Genomic DNA, 18258 nt, shown 5'->3' with positions numbered 1-18258 from the left:
CAATACTCACACATATTGAGCTGCCGAACGAAGCTGGCCATGTTGTTGTGCTTGAAGTACTTTGGCAGCACCTCCTTGGCAAACTGGCCTTGGTCAAAAACATGGAAGCTATTCCCACTCTGTGGAGAGATAAAGCAAAGGGGAGTTAGTGGTGGACATGCGGCAGGGAACAAGACCTCTCCTTGTCTCTTACTTTCCTTCCCTCCTGCCCTAAAGACAATTCCAGAGCATGGGGCATAAGAACCTGAGAGAATTCACCAGTATCTTCACTGTAATCTCAGCAGTTAGCAAGAACACAATTCCCACACTGGACAGACTAAAAGTATAGGGCTAGCAGAAGGCTCAGTTAAAAGGCCAAGTCCATCTTGCATGGGCCGATGCAAAGTGAATGTACTGTGTACAAAGGTACAGGAATATTGTAAGATGATCAGCTGGGAATGATAGTTATTCTCATATAACGATCCAAGATAACTGTGAAGGACTTATGATGAAAAATGCTAGCCATTTACTGATGTTATTTTATTTAAAATATTATATATACATAAATGTATTTAAATATACATGAAAAAAATAAATTGCACAAAAACAGGCAAGTCCATGTATTGTTGGAAACAGAGTTATTAGTTATTAAGGCTCCTTCCATCTGGCACAACCCTCATGAACCTACTGATTTTCCTTGGCTGTCCCTGTTCTACCCTGAACCACTCCAGTGCTCTTCCAGGTAAAGGCCTCTCATACATAATGCAGGGTGATGGGTTCCAGCTCCTACTGCCCCCAGACATACCTGAACGGACCACATCAGAAGCCAGACTCAAAAACAAAGGTCTTCTCATAGTCTACAACACAATCAATTTTGGCATGTAGGCCCTGACTAGCAATGAACTTTGGAAAGTCTAGGAAAGAACTGAGGTTATTTTCAGGCACCTGCAGAAAGCCTGGTGGGCTTCTGTGAGGAAGTCGGTAAGTTCATTGGAAAGAGTAATGGGTCTGGAGGCAGGAAGAACTGTGTTCAAATGAGGTATGTGACATTTTCTAGCTGTGCGACCCTGGGCAAGTCACTGAACTTCTGTCTGCTTCAGTTTCCACATTGGTAAAATGGGGATCACAATAGCACCTACCTGCCAAAGCTGTTGAGAGGATGAAATAAGACAGTATTTCTGAAGTGCTTAGCACAGTGCCTGGCACAAAGCAGGTGTCATGTTAGTTTCCTTCCTTCCTGAAGGTCAGGCTAACACATCTTAATCATTTAAATGCCTGCTTTTACATTAGGTTCCCCTCCTCTGGGAAGCTAAGTGGCTAAGTGGATAGAGTGCCAGGCCTGAATTCAAATTTGACCTCAGACACTTACTAGCTGTGTGACCCTGGGCAAGTCACTTAACCCAGTTTGCCTCAGTTCATCATCTGTAAAATGAGCTGGAGAAGGAAATGGCAAACCACTTCAGTATTTCTGCCAAGAAAACCCCAAATGGGGTCACAAAGAGTTGGACATGACTGAAACAAATGAACAACAACCACCCCTCTTCTGGAAAATTTGACCTTTCTCTTTCCTTAGGTTTTTTTCTTTCCCAGAGCACTGTCCTGACAAATGGGCTGCCCCCCAAAATAAAATTTGTATTTCAACTATTGGAGAGGAAAGCCAATGGCAATGTTTTGGGGTATATTTTTTCACACATGAAGTAGGAAATAGGTAAAATAAAAAAATCATGTCTATGAAACCGATTTAGAACATTTTCTGCAACAGGGTATAATTTGTACCTTAAATTTCCTTTCATGAGCAAGGTTTGCCCTAGTTTCACCTCTCAGTCTGTCACACTGCAGAACAGGAATAGTCAGGCAGGCTGCTGACCATTCCCTAGTCACATGGCACAACCCAAAGCCCTAAGCTTTCAGCTCACAAGTACGAGGTAATTCCCTAGTACTACTACTCAGATGCCCAGAAAGAAAACTGTATTCTCCTTGTATTCCCAAGCAACAAACAAAAGACATCTATTAGGCACTCCCTGTTACATATAAATATGGGGCAGCTAAGTGGTGCAGTGGATAAAGTTCTAGGCCTGGAGTCATTAAGACCTGAATTCAAATCTGCCCTCTGACACCTACTAGCTGTGTGACCCATGGCAAGTCACTTGACTCTGTTCGCCTTGGTTTCCTCATCTGTAAAATAAGCTGGAGAAGGAAACGGGAAACACTTTGGTATCTTTGCCAAGAAAACACCAAATGGGGTCACAAAGAATCAGACATGACTAAAAAATGATTCAACAACAACAGAAAATAAGAAGAGAAAGAACCAGTGGATAGAGACTGAAAATTGAGAAGAAGAGGTAAGGTCTCTAAAACAATGAAAGGCTTAAGGGCCCAAAGAGGGGCATTGCTGATAGCAAGGAAAAGGACCACCTTTCACTTCTGAGACTGGAGTAATTAACAATAACTAGCAATAATGCAGTGTTTTAAAGTTTGCAAAGTGATAAGCATATATTATCTCATTTAGGAGAGAATGGGATAATGTTCGGGTGGACAGGCCCAGGAAGAGAAAGAGCTTGTGACAGATGGCTTCAATTTTTCTAGTAAAATGAGACAAAGTCCTACAAAATGCTTTGTAAATCTTAAACTGATGAAAAAAACGTTCATTATTCTACTATTCCATCCATGCCCTAAGCATGATTGTATAGTTACAAAGAAAAGAGTGATGCAGACCCTGCTCTCAAGATGCTTATCGTCTACTCTGAATTCATCAATAGATCTGTGATTTCAGTGGTGTGGGCATTTTCAAAGGTGTAATTTGTAACCAAACCACACTTTCTCTTCCTATGGAGCTTTTATTCACATCCTTCCAAAAATCCTGCAATAGGGGACCACCCTCTGCATCTGAACATTATGTGAGTACCAATGCCAAGCTCCACCTGTGTTGTCCCTTGTACTTGCTATAGGACTGGTCCATCTCCTATTTCCTGTCATACACCTCTTATAATAACATGCTCACCCCCCCTTATGCATTAAAATATGTCATGGTTTATTTATGCTAATAATTTATTTCTCCACTGTCTTTCAGTTTGCCCTCAATCATGACACTTGGAAACTGTCATACTCTATGACTCCCCGACATATAACATTACTGCGAGAATATTGGTGTGAAACAGATGGATTTTGTTTCAAGGAGAAGCCTGGGGCTGTTGGAAGTATATAATTTCACAAGTTCTATTCAGCCTACTTTCTTCTAACTTTTCAACTGTAATTCCGGTCACTGTGTCTATTTTTAGTGTCTGGACAAGATACATGTACAGATAGATCAAATGGATATCACAATCAGCTCAGGGTTCACCCGCTCGGTTCTTCCTACCCAGATTGTTAAGCTGAAAGCTTTTAAGTGTTTATATTCCGGGGTACTAATACAGCTAGGTCCCTATTAGCGTGCAAATAATAAATCCCCCAAAGTGGTCATATTATTTGAATTTTCACAGTACATTTCCATTGGGCTAGGACCAATTACCATATTTTACATAATTATTACTTCAAATAGAGTTAATTCAAATACATGATAGTACTTCAGGGGATTAGATTCCTCACTTGCACTAATTAGGACCTGCCTTAGGAAAATCAATGAAGAAAGTTCTCTCTGTTACATTTGTTAAGGAATCTCATATGACCTTAAACACAGGGAATGGAAAACATATTGTTTGGAAAGTCTGAGCCTGTGTTTTCTTTTACCACATCAAATACTTTTTTTCATGATCAACTAACAATAAGCACAGTGGGATCTTCTCTGAATTTTTCCATTATGTGATGCAAAGATATGGTCTGCTGGAGAGCATGCCTAATGGCCTCTCATATTTTTATCAAGGATGCCCTTAATAACAATATAGACTACTCCGAAAGATTTTGTAGAGATGTGAAACAAAGAATGTAGGGGGTTGCATATTGCTGCCTTCTTGATCATCTTTCCTCCACTGCAGTAATGCAGTCACTGATTTTTTCTAGTCATTTATTACTGTTTCCCTCTTTCAGACATCTTAAGAATTTATCTTTTAAAACAACTTTTCAAATTTGGGGGCATGCTTCTATGGTAGGAAGATATGAAACTTTCTTAGGGTGGTGGCAAGAAATAACCAGGTATTTTCCAGTGAAAATTAGTAATGCATTTATTGCATTGAAAACAAATTTAAAATCAAAGTCAACAAAAGAGACTAATGGGACACATGCCAACGGATGCTCACTTTACTCTGCCACAGTGCATCACACATCTAACAGGGCACGTCCAAGCCGGATCACATGTGAATCAGCCTGTGTCACATTTCAATGCAAGGGGATCTGCCAGTGTCAGTTATTGTAGGCTTATGACATGGGTGAGTTATGCTACTTTGCTCACTGCAACTGAAATGAACTATGTAAGCTCAAAGTCAAACAATCTTAGTGTTGGAGTTAAAAGTACCATAATAGTTGTTATATTTCTCAATGTAATTCATTTTGGTCAGTACAATATATATAAAAAGCTAGTTCACAAAAAAAACCTTGCAACTTTAAAAATTGATATAACCCAAAAAGAATTATAATTGACATTTTCAGCAGTTTAGTTGGCACATTTCTTGTTGTATATACATTTTATTAGTGAAATAATATCCCTTCATGATGAATAAATAAACAGTTGCTTTGAAGAGAAAACTCCACCAGGGCAGCTAAAATTAGAAGAAAAAATGGGCATAGTATAAGTAACAGGAAATGTAAAAAGCAGCATTTGATAAGAGAAATATTGGTGCTACCTACAACTACTGATATAGGTGAAATGATGCAAAGTCCTCTAAATGGATCCACCTGCAGATATAATATGCTGGGAAAGACAACTGTCCATATGTCTAAAGACTTTTGTAATCAATTAACAGAGAAATTAAATTCTTTCTATTTTGTAGTATGAGTAGATGAAGGAACAGACGTAGTTATAGATGCTTATCTGACTGCCTAGAAACAATATCATAAGTGACTTTAGGGAAGATATGTTATTTTTCAATGCAACATTAGGAGAAAATTTCATTATAATTAAAAAAAATTAATGAAAGTGGAAGAATTGTAGTGGATTCTAGTGATGGAGCTCAATGCTGGTCTAAAATGTAGCTTTCTGTGCAATCTGGATATGTTGCATACTTCACAATCAGTTGTACTGAAAAATACAATGAATGAGCAGTTAGGTGGTATAGTCGACACAGTACTGGCCGTGGAGTCAGGAGGACTCAAGTTCAAATCTGGAGTCAGGCACTTACTAGTTGCGTGATCTTGGGCAAGTCACTTAACCTTGATCAATTTAAAAAGAAAGAAAAACAGAAAAAAAGAATAATCCAAACCCACTAAACAGGTAAGTAAAGAGCTCTTTGGTTTATCAAAGTAACAAATTTTACCATTATTTGCAATATTTTATTTATGTGGGGCAGTTATTTGCAATAGCTGCTATACAGACAAAATATCAATCTCAATTAGTGGTCAAAAATTCTGAGTAGCAACATCAATTTAATGCATCATTATTTTGATAAATTTTCAACCAGACAAGATCACACTTATACTATATTGTTATGCTTATAATTATAAACATGAAAATTATAAAGAATTTTTCAATAAATCTGCACATATTTTTATGCTGCCATTAAGTCTAACGTTCTTAATTTTATTTGAATAGAACTTGAACTAATAAAATTATTTTCACAGATTATCATATAAAGTGTTGAGGAGGGATAATTTTTATTAAGAAAAAAAAAGAGGAGGGTAGCATCATCACATGCAGTTTGGAAACCACTGCCTTCAAAATTAGGTAACTTCCAGCATATAACACACACACACACACACACACACACACACACACACACACACACAAATATTTGCATATACTTGGTTGGGTTCAGCTGTTCTTTCCTTCTTTATTTTCTTAAAATGCCATTTCTATTTCTTCACATTAAAGACGGAGAGAATGCAAATATTTTTTTCATTTTTTAATGTCTGATGTTTCAAGCTTCATCAAATACTCTCTGGATGACCTGGTTTAAACAAGTGTTAAGCCAAGTTTCCTAAAAACTTTTTTTTCTTTGAAATGCTTCTTCATCTTATAAAGTGTTACTGCTCAAAATCTTCCATCAACATGCTCCATAAGATTTTGCAAATGAGTTTATATCGTAAATCAGTCTGGACATTGCCCCCAGATGTCAAGCAGGTCAACATCTGCGAGGTGAGGTGATCTACAGGATCTTTTGGTCTCTTCATTGTGACAATTACTTTATAATGGCTATCATCTATGGGAAATGGTGAGAGTCTATGATAATGTCTGTTCACTTATCTCTTTTCTCACTTTGTGGAGTCAGATTGTTTAGATACGTCAGGCTTGAGCTGTTTTAGTTGTACACCATATTGTCTTACCTTTTTCTTCTAATTTGGTGTTAATTTTTATCTTTGCTATAATAAATCAATGATGTGACTATCCAGATGATTTATTTTATTTTAAAATTTTCATTTTTATTATGAACATAAAAGTCAACCATGAATATTTCAATAAAGATTAAAGAGCACTGTATATTAAGCTGCAAACCTGTTTATGTACTTAAATGTACTTATTAAATATAAACAATAGTAACAAAGCTGCCTTCCTTGTCATTGTCACCTTCTGAGTTTCTTTCTCCTCTTTTTGTTTCAAGTATAGTTCATTGATGCTCCTTATTACCTAGCCCTAGCAGTCATAGTCCAGGGAAACAGCCATCATGGAGATGGGACCTGTGACTCCACCTCCTATCTTTCTTTGGAAGGCACAGCTATTGAGGTCTTGGAACAGAAAATTCTCCATCTCTGCAGGGACCTGCAGAGTCCTTAGCATTTATTAAATAGTTCAACTTCAGAAACCATGTGGTTTTGTTAATTGAAATAACATGAAGTGATGTAGTGCTGCCTGCTTTTCCACCACACCTGAACAGCCACAGGACTTTTCAATCTGACTTGCTGCTGAAACCTTCTCCATATGTTGTCTATCACTATAAGAATGTGAGCTCCTAGATATCAGAGGCTGTCTCGTTTTTAAAATCTGTACCCCCAGTGCATAGTGCAGTTCTGTATATATAAACACTTAAAGCTGTAAAAAAGAGTCTTAGTTTTATTTATAACCCTCTGTTTTAGTGTGTATATAGAAGTGCACATTTTAGTGAATGTTTGTAAAGTTCAGAAAAATAAGAAAAATGAATCCACCGCTCAAAGTTTTTTTCATTCATATTCATGGGGGAATGGGGGAAGGGAGAGAGAATCACTGTCATTACCCACCAATTCCTAACCTACCAAAAGAAGCTAGCTGTTGTTCAATTAGTCAGCACACTAGGCTCTTCTATCCTCCACTATCTCCCAAAGTCTGTCCAGGCTCCTATTAATTGCTTCTGTGGAACTCATGGGGTCCTTGGGTGCTTGTGCTTGGATCCTAATTCTAACAGCCTCTGCTTGGGTGCCTGTGCCTGAACCCCAATTCCAAAACCACATCCAGCTGTAAAATCACATCTCTCCCTAGCCTCAAAATACTATCTCTCTAGCTCAAGGGCAGCATTCCCCAGCAATTCACACTTGTCTCTACTCTTTTCATAGTAGGCAGTCTTGTGTACTAAGAATTGGCTGTGCACTGGGTCATGACAATATGTACTACTTACTGATATGTACCCTAGATATAGTCAAATGTATACTCTCTCACATTTATTTTGTCTAACAAGACATTTGATGACAGCCACCTAGATATTCCCAGTCAGCCCTGACCGTTAGTTAACTTAGTGACATTTTATAGTCAAAATCACTCCTCCTAGTAGCCTGCCCCCTTGGGCTATTTCCCATTGAACTCTGGGTAATATGCCTGTTTCTTTAAGAACTGACCACCCCTTAACCACTCCCTAATCCCACCCCCAAAACACCTAATTGACATGTTTCACCCCTAAATCTCTTATAAAAAACCTTCCTGCACTCGTGTAAGGTTGCAGGTTCCCTAAGAACTCCTGCCCACTGCAAAGCATAATAAATCTTTGCCACCTTGACTTAAAGAATGCTTGAGATTGTGAATTCATTCTGGAAGGCCCCAACCCTCAGGTCCTTGAGGGGCACTCCCCTTCAATGACCCCATCTGGGAACTCTACTCCTGGGAACTTTAGTTTTGGGATTCCTGAATCCCTGGGTTTTTCTCCCTCAACAAAATTGTCTCATTCTCTGCTGTTCTCTTTTCCTTTTGCCTTCAAAATCTTTCCCAACATCGGAATCTTTTCCAATCAGTCTTTCTCATTATGTTGGCCAAATTATTTAAGTTTCAGCTTCAGTATTTGTCCTTCCAATGGACAGTCTAACTTAATATCTTTAAGTATTGACTGATTTGATCTCCTTGCTGTCCAAGGGACTCTCAAAAGTCTTCTTCAGCACCACAATTCAAAAGCATCAATTCTGTGGTGCTTGGCTTTCCTTATAATCCAATTCTCAGAACCATACATTACTACTGGAAAAGCCATAGCTTTGACTATATGGATCTCTGTCAGCAAAAGAGAAGCAAGTCCTTTCAAAAAAGGAGTCAAGAAAAGCAATTCAACATATTACGTCTCTAAATACATACTTCTTTCTTTACCTCCCATACCTATTGCTCCTCTGCTAAGATATAGTAAAGGTATGCTTCATTATCAGTCTTCTGTTTGTTTTTGGCAGGGCAACTGGGGTTAATCGACTGCCCAAGGTCACACAGCTAGTCCTGTGTCAAGTGTCTGAGGCCGGATTTAAACTCAGGTCCTCCTGACTCCAGGGCTGGTGCCCTACTCACTGTACAACCTAGCTGCCCCTCATTATCAGTCTTCTGAAACCATAATTGGTCCTGGTATTGATCACATCTCTAAACTCTTCCATGACTGGGGTTTTTTTTATGTTATTGTGGCCATCACCTACGTTTCTTTTCTGTTCACTTGACTCTACGTTGGTTCATGTAAGTCTTCCTAGGTTTATCTGAATTCATCATATCCATCATTTGCTATGATAGAATAATATTCCAAAATTACCACAAGAACTGGTGAGATGGCAGAACAATGCCACAACTCAGTTATTCCCCAAATGACGAGCATCTCTTTTGTTTCCAGTTCTTTGCTTTAACCAAAAGTGTTGCTTATTGGGTTAAAAAGTATCCCTGGGTCAAAGAGTACGCACAGTGCAGTGAGTGGCTTTTGGGTAAAACTCTGAATTTCTTTCCAGAATGGTTGGACTTACTCATTGCTCCATCAACAGCATATTTGTTCTAGAGTAGCCCTTCTAAAAACTCCCATCTTCCTTTTTTGGTCATCTCTGACAATCTGATGGGTATGAGGTAGAACATCGGAGTTGTACTAATCTGTATTTCTCTAACAACTAGTTTTTTTTAATCTTGGTTGTTTATAGCTTGGGTTCTTCTTTTGAAACTGCTTGTTCATCTCCTTTGACCATTTATTTATTGGGGAATGGCTCTCAGACAATTTTTGTTTCCTGTCAGTTTTACTTTTTGTGATGTTATTTGGTGTTTACCACGTATACTACTTTCTTACTTTTCTTGAAGGAAGCTTTGATTTAAGGCTGGAAGATGGTGGCCTTCCATTTCTTGATCTTGAGGCTTATTTTCCAATTTTTTGTTTTGCTGTTCTCCCCTACTGACACTTTACATTGAGGTTCCTGAGTATTAAAAAACATGCTGATTTAATTTGGAGGGACTCATCAAGTTAATTAAATTTCTTATCCTCTCTGACTGATATTGGTGAGTAAGCTACAAGTATCTTCATGGTAATATTTGCTTTTTGCAAATCATGAGGACTACAAACCAAGAAAACAAAGTGTTCCATGAAATATTTTTACTTGCTTTTGGACAGGATAAAAAATCAACCCTGCCAGCTCCTTTATTTGCCTTTCCAAGGAGAATCTAACTCATCCTTCCACAATGATGCAACTTCCTTATAGCTTCTGGTTTCATTTATATAGACAATTTCAACAGTGATATGATTTAGTGATTCACTGATCACTGGACAAGGATCACTGGACATTTAGAGAACATATACTGAGTGTGTATAGTCTACAAACTATGTGATTTTTAACACTCTCTGTCACCTGGAATGCAGAAATGGAAAATGGTCAGAAGGGACTCTGCTTCATGGTCAAAGAATTTATCAGCCTGGTAATGTGTGTCTGTGCTCAGATAGGCTGGATAGCAGACGCAACCTGTTAGGCTTGCACCTGAAGCCTTTTAAGCATGGTAGAACTTGCCAAAGCTTGTATTGCTTTGGTTTAGTACTCAGGAACCCTAGGCTACACCATTATACAATAATTAGAATAAGACTTTACGGTAGAGTCTAGCAGGAGATATAAAACAGGAACACACACTAAGGTAAGAAACAAAGTGGGATTAACAGATAACTGCTGACATTTACATAACAATTTAAAGTTTGCAAAGAACTTAAAATGTTATCTTATCTGGGTATAAAGTACTAGAGGGGTTCAGAGGAGGGAGAGAACACACATACTTGTAGGGGGAATCAGAGAGGAATTAGCACTTGAATTAGAATCTGAAGGATAGGTAGGATTTTACCAGGCAAGTAGAGAGAGAAGTAAGGGCAAAGAATGAGAAATCGGAAAGCACTAGATCTTTATAGGGAACAGTGAGCAGTTGAATTTGGTTAGAGTACAGATTATTTGCAAAGGAATAGCCAAAGAAAAATCTAGGAAGGCTGGGGGAGGGGGTGCGGGGTGGCAGGTAAGGCAGATTGTGACAGTCAATCTCTTCATGCCAGGCTACAGAGTTTATGTACTTCATTTAGTAGGGTCATCCACCTGTCTTACTCTGGCACTTCACTGTGGTACAGATACATACAGATACATTCAACCCATGCTGTGTGCAGCTGACAATGACAATTGGTACCAATGTGGATTTGTCTATAAATGGCAACAAAGTGACAGCTTTGTGGACCTCTGACAAAGAAATTAATTAAGAGTCTGGAGAAATGAAGGAGACACCTTGTCTTACTGAACTTGGAACTTCATGATTCCCTTTACATTCCAGGTCACTGTTTCAACAAAGGCTGTGGGTCAAAACATTAAAGTGGGCAGGGGGCATTCCAATCACCTGTGAAGTAGGCTTAGAAGCCTTTCATACTACACAGGTATAAAAAATACTCTCTTGGCAATACAGCCACCTGATCCATAATATGGTAACTGGACTAGTGTCCTTTTGCAAGGCCATTCCTATATTATAAGCAAACTATGCAAACTTCTGGCCAAGATTTCTGCCTGGCCAAAATGGTTGCCTGAACAGTGCAAAACCAACACCAGCACAAGCAAACAAGCTTGCAATGTCCCAGCAGAACCACAGACTGGCCAGAGACATGCGTGGCCTGCAGGGCTCTGTGTTTAGAGGCAGCAAAAGTGGAGGGCTCCCCTGAAAAAGCCCCAGGGTGGGAACATTGTAAACCCCAGAGGAGCAGCAACTAGTCTGAGACAGTTCAGGTACCCAGAGGTCCCTAATACTCTATCCTAAGATACTCTAGAGGATCCTGAAGATACTGCTCTTTGAATCTCAAAAATCCAGGGGGACCTGACCCTGGGAAGTGAAGGTTGAAACAAGAACCCAGGTGATCCAGGGTAAGACCAAACAGGGCTGACCATCCCACCCAAAAGGATAGCAGAAGGGAAGCCCCACCCTGACACAAGCCCCAGTTAAGGATTACAGTTAGAGAGAGGAGTAAACCAAAAAAGACACCAGCCAATATTAAAAATTATTGTAACTTTAAAGAAAGCCAAAAAGGAGATAGCAATTCATAACAACTACAAGCACAGACTCAAAGGGGGAAAAATGAATTTTTCACAAGGACTACATGAATATCGAGAAGAAATTATAAAACATAGAAAATGAAACAAAAGCTCTGGAGAAAAGAATTAGAAGGATGATATAGTTTGGAAGAAAAAGTGGTAAACCTTACTTAAATAAACCTTACTGAAAATTAGAATAGAATAAGAAATTAATGATTTTGAGACAAGAAATATTAGAACAAAATCAAATGATTGAAAAACTTAGAAGAAAATGTAAGGTATTTGAATAGCTAACTTAAAAAATAGGTAAAAAAAGATAACTTAGGACTCACAAGATCCTCTGAAAGCCATAATTTAGAAAAACAAAAAAAGAAGAGAGAAGAAAAGGTCTGGTACTATTGAGTGCTAGTCTATCAGGTCCAGGGAAAATATGGAAAATTTCTAGACATTCTGAAGCCACAAAACTACCCTCTTCCTCCAATTCAAGGAAAAAATGTCAATAAGAAACACTCATATGCTTTAGTATCTTTTATACAACTAACTTTCCCAAAGTACTACTCTGATACCTCACTGAGAAAGTCACAGGTGACTTTGGGTTTTAAGGATAATGCCAGTGGAATGCGAACTCTGGCAGGTTCTACTCAGGTTCTGAGTGTGGTCCCAGACTTAGACTGTGAAGGACAGCCTGTTAAGTATGAAGAGGCTTATCGCCAATAGGTCATTCAATAACAAATACTTTTGTGTCAGCAACCCATGAAACAAAAGAAAATGCAAAATAGACCTCAGTCTAATGTGGCCCTCTTCTGGTTTCTGCTGTGATGATGGCCGAAGAATGGAAAGGCAGTAAAGTGCTAAGATAATAAGTCTTCAGATTTTCTATATACTTTTACGTGGCTGTTTGTACTACAAATATGAGATTATTATCCAGTGACCAATAAGACATAATATATTTCGGGAGGAAGGAAATTACACTGATCTTGACCTTCTTTTGCTATATATGAAACCAGAAGGAAATTGCAGCTTATGGACAAACCTTTTAAACAACTAATCAGCTCGTAAAAATGATCATGCATAGAATAACTGGATATACAAAGTTCAGCAGGGAAAAGAGAGAAGTTTGGTAGGGACTGTGTTTCTCAGGGTCACACTATGCTGCAATAGGATCTATCTAGTGTAATTTAAAATTCATTCATGGGGTAGGGAAGTATATATGAAACAGAAGGAAAACAACTTTTACCATTCCTTTCTTACCTACTGTGACTTTCCAGGAGAAGAGTATGAGCCAGAACCTTCAGAGAGAACATTTGTATCTGAACTAGTAGGCTCCACGCAAATTAAGACAAGTGGCACTAAGTAGCCCACATTTGCTTGAGGACTAAAATGGGGTTATGGAATATGGAAAAAGAAATATTGGAGCCTAGGGAGACCTACAGGGAAGTTTTCCTATCCTCTGAAGGCAAGGGCATAAACAGAAACTTTATTTTGTTTCTTTAGGACCTATAATGGCTCCACTGAAGTTCTCTTCTAATGCCTCATCATTGTGAAGAGGTAATCCTGAGTTCTTGAAGGCTATGCCAACAAAGTGCCAATTTGGCAGCTCTTAGTTATTTGGAAAGGTTTTGAATATTGACCTGGTGACAAACTGCATATGTACAAAGGACTAGGCTAGCTCAGTGTACAGACTTCAACAGTAGGTTGCCCTGCCACATCATAAAATTTTGTAAATGGATTGTGGAGCTGTGAATGGCATTTGTAAAGTGAACACCAATGCTGATGTCATCTGCCTGGATCCTTGGGTATTGAAATTACACTGTACTGCAAAAAGAATCTGAGGGTGCTTACACAATCAAGCAATACTGTATTTAGATGGATTTGTGATATCATCAGTATAGGCACTCCTTCCACCAGTGTGTCTATACTTAATAAGAAATCTATACTTCAATATTTCAGGGATCGGCAATTTTGTCAGCACAAGTAGTCCTTCTAATGACTATAAATTATACCCTATCTCAAACTTAACACTTAGTCTTTGAGAGCTGTTGGGACTAGCAAAGTCACCACACCACAGCCAATTTAGTAATGAGCCTCTCTGAACTCAGATGGGATGGTCCTTGGAAGACAAATATCAGAGATAAATATCAAATCTTTCTAGCTTGGTAGGTCCTTAGATAGTTTCTGTTTCTCCGACACAGGATAGCCTCCATGACATGATAAGATATTCATTAGTTAAAGGATTTTAAAGTTAGAAGTTACTAGAGGTACAGCTAACAAAGGAATGAATAAGACTTTCTCTCAAGATGCAGAAAACCTGGTAGTAGGAGAAAGTGAAATTCTTCTATTAAATACCAACCTCACATTTTGCTCAACAGTCCTCCTTCAACACAGTGTGACTGATATGCGCCACCATCTCCTGGGGGCCTTTGCTCTAATGACCCTGTCCAAGGGTCTGCCTTTCCCCTGTATCTTCTTGGGAGTAAACGTTGGACTACCCCTCTATAGTCAAAACCCCTACAGGTACCCTTCATCTCATACATGGCCCTGGCCACTATCCCTTTCTCTTGTTTTTGTGTTTTTTGTTTTTTTTTTTGGGCAGGGCAATTGGGGTTAAGTGACTGTCCCAAGGTCACACAGCTAGTACATGTGGCAAGTGTCTGAGGCTGGATTTGAACTCAAGTCCTCCTGACTCCAGGGCTGGTGCTCTACTCACTGTGCCACCCAGCTGCCCCTATCCCTTCCTCTTAATCTCCAATCTCTTTCTATGTACTAGCTCCTCGCCTGCTGCCTAAAAATATTTTATGTCTTCTCTACTCTTAAAAAAACTCTCATTTGATCCTACTATCCTTATAGCTACCAGTCTATATTTCTCCTTCCCTTCTCTGCCCACTCCTTTAAAATAATAATACGCACTTGGTGCCTTTTTCTCTCTTCTAAACCCTCTCCAATCTGACTTCTTCCCTCATGATTTAACTGAAACTGGTCTTTCCAAACTTACTGATAATCTCTTAATTGACAAATCCAATGTTCTCTTCTCAATCTCCATCCTTGTTGACTTCTCTGCATCAGTGGTTGACACTTTTAGCCACAATAAATTTACGTCATGCAATCTCAATTGGGCCCTCAGTATAGAAAGGCAACCCTTTTACACCTCCCTAAATCATTTACTAATCTCCTTCAGGGGAGCAGCTTTTCCAAACTTTTTCATCCCTCCTCAAGCCTCCTACAGCTGGCTCCCCCAATTCCCATCCGTCTCAGCTAAGAACCCTGCCTGAAAAAAATTTCACTATAAAAAATTGAGTCCATTCACTCTGAACTTCCTTTTCTCCCTTTCCTCCTAAACTCCTATCTCCCAGATGCTTTCTGCTATGATCTCTGACTTCACCAATGTCTCTAACACAATGTGGCAGCCCTTCTCCTTGCCTAAGTAAATCCTTCTACTTACAAGGGATCCCATTCAATCCTGTCTCCTCTACCTACTCTCTATCTTCGATTTCTCCCTATCTGCTGGCTTTTTCCTCTACTGCCTACAAACATATCCAAGTTTCCTTATCCTCAAAAAATCCTGATGATCCATCCACCCTGGTTAGCTGTCTCATATCCCTCCCTCCCGTTTGCAGATAATACTCTCTGAGAAAGCCACTTACAATTTGAGTTTCCACTTCCTTCTTAATTCTCTAAAGTCTGGCTTCTGAACTCACCATTCAACTGCAACTGTTCTCTTCAGTTACAAAAGATCTCTCAATTCACAATCTAATGGCCTTTTCTCAACCCTCATTCTCTTTGATCTCTGACACTTTCAGTCACCCTCTCTCCTCCTTGATACTCTCTCTTCTCTCTAGGTTTTCAGGATGCTATTCCCACTTTGTTCTACCTATCAAACTGCTTGTGTAATCTCCTTTGCTGGATTTTCATCCAGGCCATGCTTGCTAACTGTGGGTGTCCCACAGGACTCTGTCCTTGGTCTTTTTCTTCTGTTTCACTTGGTGATCTCATACATTCTCCTGGATTCAATTATCTCTTTGCTGATGATTTTCTAGTCATCCTCCCAGTCTCCCAACCTAGGTGTCATTCTCAAGTCCTCACTCACCCCTCCTCCAATGCAATTCCCTGTCAAGGTCTGTTGGTTTTATTTTTGCAACTTCTCTCAGATATTCCCCTTTCTCTCCTTGGGTACTACCACAACCTTGGTGCAGGCCCTCATCCCCTCACATCTGGTATTACTATAGCCTGCTAGTTGGTCTCTCTGCTTCAGATCTCTCCCAACTCGGTCCATCCTACATCAGCTGTCAAAGTGATCTTCCTAAAGCAAGGGTCTGGCCACATTACCTCCCCTATTCAATAAACTTCAGCAGTTCCCTTTACCTCCAGGATCAAATATAAAATCCTCTGTTTGGCATTCAAAGTCCTTCATGATCTAGCCCCCTCCTACCTTTCTAGTCTTCTTATACCTTATTCCCCACCATGTACTCTGTAATCCAGTGACACTTGTCTTTTCACTGTTCTTCAAATGCAAGACTCCATATTCCAACTTTGTATAATTTTACTTGCTGTCATCTGTGCCTGGAATGCTCTCCCTCCTCATGTCTGCCTCTTGGCTTCCTTCAAGTCCCAGATAAAATCTCACCCTCTCCAGGAAGCCTCTTCTGATCTCCCTTCATTTCATTCCTGTAGGTGGGCTTTCTTGCCCTAGAACTCTGCCCTTCCCCACCTCACTGCAGCAATGAATGAGCTGGAAGAGAAGTCAATGAGATCCAGTCCAAGTCTCTGTTTTCATAGACTTTCAGAGTTGGAAGATGCTTGAGGCCATCTAGTACAAACCATACCGGAATAAGAACTCTCCTCTAACACAACCAACAGATGATCCTCTAACTTTTGTTCTAAGACTTCTAGTGACAGGGAACCATGTGGCAGTCTATTTGCAGCTTCATCTCATTCTGAGATTACCATCACTGACATTTTTAATGCTAGGGCTGAAGTCTGGAAGACCTGAGTTCAAATTCAGCTGTGGACGCTTAATAACTGTGTGACCCTGGGCAAGTTGCTCAACTTCTGTCTGCCTTAGTTTCCTCATCTGTAAAATGGGCATAATAATAACACCTACTTCCCAGGGTTGTTGCAAGGATAAAAAGAGATTTTGTAAAGTGTTTTGCAAACTTTAAAGCGCTATATAAATGCTAGCTCTTGTTATCAGTTAAATGCCCTTATTTCCGTTTTTGTATGTACTCCTTTTCAGTTCTTTGGAGGCAGTCATGTTCCATGTCATTCTGTCACATGGCAACAATGGAAAAATCTTAGTACTGAAAAGAAGGGCTTATGATCTCATGGGAAGCTTAAGGTCAGTAAACAAGCTTTACAATTTCCTCACAGCAACCCAGTCATTTTTCTCTGTGCCCCTTTGGGCCCAGTTCAGTGCGTATCTGTATATCCTGTCCACCCCAGGTACACATATTGAGACACTCTATAGAGTATCATTATATCACAGGAAATGGATGGTAAGCTGGGTTGAAGGGACAAATGGAGCATTTGGGAATACAAACAAAATTAGGAAAACAAGGACAAGATAAGAATTGGGAAAACAGATCAAGGGTAGCTGGCAAAGATGGCAACATGAAAGTTTCCAACCAACACTGGCTTCTTCTAAAACCATCTCAAGACCAGTGGAAAACAATGCAAAGTAAAACAGATCAATAAAGACAAAGGGAAATATCATTTGGGTAATTCCCTATCCCCCTCAAAACAAAGGAACACTAAAATAAAACTGAGAATTATAAAGTGTCTTGTTCTAGGTCTGATCCAGTACCGGGGGTATCCCATCCCTCTCCCAACCTCAGTCTCAAGGGGTGACAAGATGACTGCCTTGGGTTTCCTGTCCAAAAGGCCTTGGTCTCCCAATTCTACTCAAGACTAAGAAATGGAGAAGAGCCGTTGGATCACTAGAATCCCAACTCAGCTACCCCACTTATAACTTCAGGAAGGGATAGGGCTCAGCCAGCTTATCCAAGACCAAAAATCTATCATTAGTCAGGATTGCTAGCTGCCTTACTCTAAGCCATCTCTGCACAAGATGAGAGGGAGAAAATGGGATCCAATCTGTGCTACTGGTAGAAACACTCCCATTAATAAAATCAATGGAAGTATCTCCAGCATCGAGCAAAGTGTTAGGCCTTTAAAAAATTATACAGGTCAACTGCAACGTACTATTTAATTTTGATAGATGGCCAATCACCAAGTCAAATATTGCTGCCAAATCTACTTAAGTCCAGGGGGATTCCAGATCAGGAGAGGAATATGGCTTCCAGTTGCAGAAGAAAGATTACTGGCTCAAAAGCATGGATTCACATCCCACTTCTGATACCAGTCTGCTCATGGTCAGTCATACCTTGGCAAGTCACAATCTTCCTGGGCCTCAGTTCTTCAATTGTAAAATGATGCCTTGAGGATTTCTGAAATCCCTTCCAGCTCTATCCAAATCTA

The 18258-nt window shown here is 39.6% G+C and overlaps 1 protein-coding gene across 1 annotated transcript in view; it reads right to left on the bottom strand.

Annotated features, from left to right (window-relative positions):
• The window catches only part of HSF1 (heat shock transcription factor 1), a 63563-nt gene that overhangs the window by 30992 nt on the left and 14313 nt on the right, over positions 1-18258 (bottom strand). The window contains exon 2 of the mRNA XM_036766036.1: positions 11-119. Within this exon, the coding sequence (XP_036621931.1) occupies positions 11-119 (109 nt within the window). The remainder of the gene's footprint in view (positions 1-10; positions 120-18258) is intronic.

This window comes from Trichosurus vulpecula, chromosome 1 (assembly GCF_011100635.1).
Source record: "Trichosurus vulpecula isolate mTriVul1 chromosome 1, mTriVul1.pri, whole genome shotgun sequence".
Classification (NCBI taxonomy): domain Eukaryota; kingdom Metazoa; phylum Chordata; class Mammalia; order Diprotodontia; family Phalangeridae; genus Trichosurus; species Trichosurus vulpecula.
This window is presented reverse-complemented; position numbering and strand designations above follow the sequence as displayed.